The sequence below is a fragment of the Phalaenopsis equestris genome, unplaced genomic scaffold, assembly GCF_001263595.1.
Source record: "Phalaenopsis equestris unplaced genomic scaffold, ASM126359v1 Scaffold000597, whole genome shotgun sequence".
In the NCBI taxonomy this organism is placed as follows: domain Eukaryota; kingdom Viridiplantae; phylum Streptophyta; class Magnoliopsida; order Asparagales; family Orchidaceae; genus Phalaenopsis; species Phalaenopsis equestris.
Window position 1 is genome coordinate 127,803 of NW_018165037.1, and position 7,709 is coordinate 135,511.

Sequence of the window (7,709 nt, forward strand, 5' to 3'; positions counted from 1 at the left end):
GGCCACCACAGAAGAATCGTTGTTGAACTTCTATTTAAAAATTAATTTAATAAAATTTGTATTACTATATAATTAGTTTAGTAAATATGTAATTGTTGATTATTAATTATCATAATTTCAAATAAAATATTAATTAAATTTAAGAAGCAAACTGATTTTTATTATTTTGAAATATTTCAAGATTTTGAATTTACATAATTTACGAAATCCTATTATGCTTTGTTAAAGTCTAATGACAATAATATAATTTTGAATGGTTCCAAAAATTGCCGAACAATTTCATAGGATTTAACAGGATTTATTAAATATGTTGCCAAACAATTTTTAGGAATGAATCCTTTCTGGATTTACTAAATCAAGATTTACAGGATTTACTAAAACTTACTGGCTTAAATCTCTTCTGTTGTCGTACAACCCCTTAAATCTAAAAGATTAAATAAATAAATAAATAAAAATATATATATTTATTTATTTATTTATTTATTTCGAGCTAAAACGAGCTGAACATGAGAGAACAAAGAGTTGTTCGCATTCGACTCGTTTATAATTCGAGCTTTAAAAACTTTTTCGTGTTCGAATCGTTTACTTAATGAACCAGCCAAACGCAAGCTACTTACTGACCCGAACACGTGTTGTTCACGAATAACGAGATCTTTTGATAGCCCTAGCTGCAAGTGGCAAGGTCAAGTGGGAAAGCACAACATTCAACTATAGCCTTTTGAGAAAGAAGACAAAACACAATTTTACGAAACAGGAAAAATTGTGGTGCGACACTGCACCGCTGTCCTAAATGCACCCTTGAGGGAGAGAGAGAGAGGAGATGCAGGGATTTTATAAAGCATATTAATTAAAAAAAATTAAATAAACGCATATAAATTAAAATTTAAAATTTAACTTAAATTTACCATTAATTAATTAATAATTTTTTAAAATAAATCAATAATATCTTATAATTTAATTGGAATAAGTAGAATTTATTTTGTTCCATTAATTATAATTTATTAATAACTTTAGAAATGATTAAAAGTATTATCAATAAAAACAATAATATCAAATCAAATTATATATGTGTGTGTGTACGTGTGCATGCATGCATGCATGATTTATATGTATATGTGTGTGTACATATAAAAACAATTATATATGTGTGTGTGTACACACACATAACTTCTCTCGATTTATGTATAACTTAATCCTACTAGTTAATAAAAATTTAATTATCTTAAGTTCATTGATATTTTCGATTTTTTAATTATTTTATATGAATATAAATTAGTATTAATTAGCTCAAAAGAATTACTAATTAATTATTAGTTGAAATAATTAATTACTCTAATTGAGGTTGGTACAAGTAAATTAATCATAAAAGAATGTTCTGGTCATATAAATCTTTAACTCATTAAACAGGTAGCCAAACAGTTTGAAATGAACTTAACAGAATTTGATTTAATTAACTTCTATCATGCAAAATATTTTTTAAGACTTAACCCACATTACAATATTTACTAAATACTACTTGCAATATTATTTATTTATTTTTAATAATTTGGGAAGTCAACCGTCTACGAACTGGGAATCGAATGCGAGAGTCTGAGTGCTTTGAGAGCGATTCTTAGGCTCCACTTGGTTTTGGACAGTCTTCGTCCTCCTCTTTCCTCCTCTTGTCTGAGTGCTTTGAGAGCGATTCTTAGGCTCCACTAGGTTTCGGACAGTCTTCGTCCTCCTCTCGAGCAAATTTAGGGTTCTCTCTCTTTTTCTTCATTGTTGGTGTGTGGTAAGAGATTGGTAGCAAAATATATTTTGTTGTTGATCTTTTAACTGTCCAAGCTTCTCATTTAACATTTGCTAGACTAAGTATTCAAATTAACCTTAAAGTTGGTGTTCCTGATTATGTTTTCCTTAATGTTAAAGGGCATGATTTTATTTAAGATGTGATTTATGAATGGAAGTCTAATCAATGCAAAACTTGTTCAACATTTGTGCTTGAATCTTTAAATTGTCCCAAAACTTCTACTAAAAACCAACGGTTATTGTTCCTGCCTTTAAAAGTATGAGTAGAAACAAAAAATAAAATAATTTTAGCTATAATAGAAGCGTAACTCTGTTGTTCGAGTTCTTGATGTGGCACCGACGTTACCTAATTTTGATTAAACTCTAACACTGTTTTTTTAATGATATTTTACCTTTGATAAATGTTTTACCTAGCTCTAGTAATGATATTGTGCTTCTTGTCCTGGATCTTAATATCACCACTAATAATTCTAGTAATAAAGATTCACATTCAGATGGAGTAGCCATGGATTATTTCTGAAGCTTCTTTTACTGTGATCCGACAAGCGAATTAGAGGATACTATCTGGTCCTCCTAGCGATAACATTCTTCTTTTGCACTACTCTTTTCTTACTTGTTTCCCCAACATACTTCTTGTTGGCCTTTTTCTCCAAACCTTAGCTCTCGTGCCCCCAAGGGACTTAATTAGTGTGTCCCTATCATGGGATGTAGCCCCGGGTGCTCCTTCGTCGGCCACCACAGAAGAATCAGAGAAAGGTGACACCACATAGAGAGAGAAAGAAGGGAGGATAACGCACAATCCCTAACTCACTTGCGGTCTATATATAACAGTTTGAACATGAAAATTTAGAGAAGCCATTTATTAAGCAATTATATCGAGCAAAATTGAATTTATGTTTTTGTATTTTTGTATCACGAAAAGATTCTCTTGTCCTTCTTGCAGCACGGCTTTTAAGTAAGAACATCGTGGAATTAAATATGTATAAAAAAAAATATGTCAGCATGAAGCTCGAAGCAATCCAACGAACAAGTACGAGAGTGATGGACAAAATGACCCACTCATTGGTTATCATTCCCCTCGGTCACAACGGAGAAATCCATCCAATTTAACCTGAGATGGATCGGCCTAAGGCGAACCGATCGACTTAAGGCGGGCCAATCGATACAAGATGCACCGATCAACAATATTCTAACATCCGAAAAAAAAATCCCATAACAGATATATCAGGCACATGTATGCACTCGAATAACCCTCAAAAATATAATGATTAGAGTGCATAATTATAATCGTAAAGAATAAACTTAGAATTTTATCATAAATATAATACATAAAACTCACATTTAATTTTTAAGGATTGATGACATTAAAGTATTACAACTACAAATGATTAAGAAATTTACATACATACCACAAATTATAATATAATTATAAATTAAAAATTAATTAAAATGTTTAACGTCATGCCCTTTTACTGGAAGAGTTCGAAAGCTTTGACGAAATGGAAATTAATAATGCCGGCCGTCGACTCGCCAAGTGAGCATTAACGAAATGGAAATTAATAATGCCGGCCGTCGACTCGTATTCGATGTAGTGAGCATTACAAATTCTTTCCGTATGAGTCAACGCTATTTAAATCAGAATCAGGTCAAATGGATCACTTTTTAACAACCCACCAAATTAGGCGGCCGAGGTACATGCGAACCGACGTCGGCCCCTAATATCGTACGAATTGTTCAGAATATTAATTACTCTTCCGTTGGAAAAATTATTCCATACGCATGTGATATGTAAAAATATATATGATCTCCGATTTATGACAGCGATTTTTTTTTAAAGAATTCAGAATAAGACTCGTCGTCATACATCTTTTTTTGTGATGGACGGTCGAGATCAGATACCGTATGTACACCATATGTAAATCATCGTCATCGATAACTATTTTGAAATCATCGATAACTATTTTGACACTTCAATAAATTCCGGAACTAAAATTATCTCATTATAAATAATCACAAATTATTTAAGCATTAGATACGTAGATACATAAAAAAATAGATAAAAAAATATATGTGGCATGCACTAAATGCCCCCTAAAAGAAAATGCTTGGGAATCATTAGATCAATAAGCCTTCCGGATGCTGATTTGTATGGATCCAAAATAATCAAAGGGCTGCCGGCGCCATTGCTGAATAAATAAAAGGACGGTGACAATTATTATACCAGCAGCTATGTGGAGACTTTTTAATAATCGACAAATGCTGATCGGCGAGCTCTGCAGAATGCTTTTAATTTTCTTATCATTAGACAACAAGGGAATTATGGCTTTCGTAAATCGGACTTGTTATAATGGAATTTCATGACACGATGATGTGAACTTCAGTTGGAAAGTTATGGGAAAGAATATTTTTTGTGCTACTTGTATATTCGTCTAGATATATAAATATTTGTTATGTAGCCTGGTCAAGACCAAATTCATTTGTCAACAGTAGATGGATGAGGATGGACCCAAGCTTTCTCTTGGACTATAGTTTTGAGTACGTATGCATGCATGTATTGTAGAATAAAATTTATAATGGCTATAATTACTAAAGCTTTGTTCGGTGAAATTCCTTTGAAAGTCAAGCTGGTGGAATGAAGAACGTGCAATTCAATCTTCCATGATGAAAAAATCACCGTTCTTGCGAAAGAACTTCAGTATAAATTTAGAAACGCTCGTTCGCCAGACACAAAAGAGGTTATTCTCAAATGAAGCCTAAGATGTTTATTTTAAAATTTAAAAGTTTAATTTAAATTAGAAAAGCATTAGGATATAATTTATAGCACATGAACAAAAAATAATAATTGATACACCACTAACAAAATTTTATCATCAAACACGAATATTGAGGTATGACACGTATCTCGAGATGATATTTTAAGTAAGAAATATTCAAATCTTAATAAAAAGTCATCCAAAGCTCTGATTTCAACAAATTTTTATAGTCAAACTGACCGGTTCTGACCGGTTCGATGAAACGGACCTAATGATATGAAAACTAGCCCAATGCAAGTTTAATCAAGCCCAGTTCAAGTCATTAAACCACAGTTAGAAGATTTATGAATACATTTGAAAAGTCAAACAGCTGTCAAATATGACAAGTTTATACTTAAATCGAGTGACTCGGACAAGACGAATCCAACGAACCCAAGATCACTCAATTCTGACATCTTTAAGACACTCAAATGTCCATTAAAAGCTGTATAATCGAGTTCTGACATCATTAAGGCACTCAAATGTCCATTAAAAACTGTATAATTGAGGCCGGACCGTCCAATCAAAATGATTCATATTCCTGCATTAATTGCATCAAGAACAAAACACTATAAATAGAGCTTCATCCCTCTCATGAGGGGAGAGGAAGTCTAGAGAGAGCCCGATGTTTTGAGGAGAAGTTGCAGCTCAACACCACCGCTGACCACAACCAACCTCTGTCGTCGACCGCGTCAATCGCCAACGATTACCACCGACCTCAGACGACCACAATCTATTATCGTCGACCACTACCGACCATCGTCGACCACTACGGTCGACCACCACCGACCATCGTCGACCACCGCCGACCATCGTCGACCACCACCTGCCAGACCACCACCTGCCATCATCAATCCCCACCAACCAGACGCCGTCAGTCGACATTATAATCTGAGAAATATAGTTACCCTTTCCCGTCTGTGAGATAACGAATTTCTATAATCATTAATCAATAATAGATTTCTGCTTCTGGGCCAGACCCCTTGGTTTTTCCTTAATAGGGTTTCCACGTAAAAATTCTCGGAGTCATCACCGTTTTTTTCTATTTCATCTGTTAGAGTGCTGAACTTTTGTACAACGCTAAGACGATAATTTGTTACTCTACCGCCGTGAATTTTCTAGCACGCATCAATAATAATCAAGTATTTATATATACTTATTAAATAATCTTATACCTTTGAATTAACTATATTTATTTTTCATATTTGTATTTCCTATTTTGCTTCACTAAAATATCCAAGGAAAATTGATACATACATATATTGGAAGCATGCAAAATTAAAATTTTTTAACGAAACAATAATATAATGATAATAAAATGATGGTATTTTTAATTATGAAGATTTATGAACATGCCAATCAATTTATATGTATTTACATATCTAACAATTAAACTACAGTTTTACTTGCATGCCACCTATTATTAGCTTTTAAAAATTAAAATGATGATTGATGTGATATGAATGATATGGCGGGCATAAATGTAAAATCAAATTTTGTATAAATATATAAGAATGGAGTGGTATGTATGAAAATGCACCTGAACTCATTCCCGCAGAAACTTAAAGGAATGGAGTCGTACGTATGAAAACTCAAAAACACAAATTAACCAATATTCCTCCATTAAAATAAGCTGGCAAGCAAAAGAACGGTACGTGGAATTCCCGCGGTGTTGGAAATTTACTTCATTAATTAGCCTGCAAATTCCAAATCATCCCTCTTCTCCTCCCTTCAAATCTATATAAACCCTCACAGTAATCCTACCCAATTCGCAGCAGAATCAGTCATCACCATCCTCAAGACAGGGAGAGGGAGAGAGAGAAGAGAAAGATTGCATGGCCAAAACCATGTCTTCCTCCTCCCCTTCCATCCAAGCCTGCTCCTACCACAACCGCAGTACTCACACCGTCATCTCCGACCTCAACGGAACTCTCCTCCGCTCAGCCTCCTCCTTCCCTTACTTCGCCCTCGCCGCATTTGAGGCCGGCGGCCCTCTTCGTCTTCTTTTCCTCCTCCTCCTCTACCCTCTCTCCCTTTTCCTCCACCACTTCGTCTCCGAATCCGCCGGCATCAAAGTTCTCATCTTTGCTTCGCTCGCCGGAGCAAAATTATCAACCATCGAGTCTGTAGCACGTGCCGTTCTGCCCAAGTTCTATGTGGAGGTTTTGCATCCGGAGACATGGCGGGTGTTGTCGGCGTGCGGTCTGCGGTGCGTGGTGACGGAGAGTCCGGCGGTGATGGTGGGGCCGTTTTTGAAAGAGTATTTGGGGGTTGACGAGGTGGTGGGGACGGAGCTTGGGGTCTATAGAGGAAGGGTTACAGGGTTGGTGCGTGACAGTGGAGTGCTCGTCGGAGAGAGGAAGGCTGAAGCGTTGAAAAGGGTGTTTGGTGGTGAATTGTTGCCGCAGACAATTGGGATCAGTCATCGGAATTCGGATGGCGCTTTCATGAATCTCTGCAAGGTTAGCATTACAATAATAGTTCAAATAACAAATAGTTGCACTTTTCCCAAATGTCTTCATTTATCTCTTAAAAATATTATAAAATTCATTAGAAAAAAAGAAGTTGAAGACCATTAGGACCATTTTAAACCATTTTTTTTTAACCAATACTAAATCTGTGCTAAAATCTTAATTATATGCTTATGAATTTACTAATGGTCATTATTAACGAAACAGGAATCCTACATGGTGCTACACAACCCAGAACTCCCTGCAGTGAGCTCAGCTCACCTCCCCAAACCCATCATCTTCCATGACGGCCGCCTTGTCCAAAAGCCAACCCCTCTCCTCTCCCTCCTCACCATCCTCTACCTCCCCTTTGCCTTCTTCCTCTCCATTCTCCGCATTGCCGCCGGCAGTCTCCTCCCCGTCCACCTCTCTCTCCCCGCCCTTCGTTCCCTCGGCGTGCGCATAATCATCCAAGGCACACCTCCTCCTCCTCCCTCCACCTCCTCCACCGGCGTACTCTTCGTCCTCTCCCACCGCACTCTCCTCGACCCAGTCTTCCTCTCCTTCTCCCTCCGCCGCCCCATCACTGCCCTCACCTACTCCCTCTCCCGCCTCTCCGAACTCATCTCCCCAATTAAAACCGTTCGTCTCACCCGTGACCGCGCAACCGACGCCG

At 36.4% G+C, this 7,709-nt stretch overlaps 1 protein-coding gene across 1 annotated transcript in view; it reads left to right on the top strand.

The window, feature by feature from the left end:
- Positions 1–6,230: 6,230 nt before the first annotated feature.
- The window catches only part of LOC110029587 (glycerol-3-phosphate 2-O-acyltransferase 6-like), a 2,887-nt gene continuing 1,408 nt past the window's right edge, over positions 6,231–7,709 (top strand). Inside the window, exons 1-2 of the mRNA XM_020731940.1 lie at positions 6,231–7,045; positions 7,262–7,705. Coding sequence (XP_020587599.1) covers positions 6,419–7,045; positions 7,262–7,705 — 1,071 coding nt within the window. The 5' untranslated portion in view covers positions 6,231–6,418. The remainder of the gene's footprint in view (positions 7,046–7,261; positions 7,706–7,709) is intronic.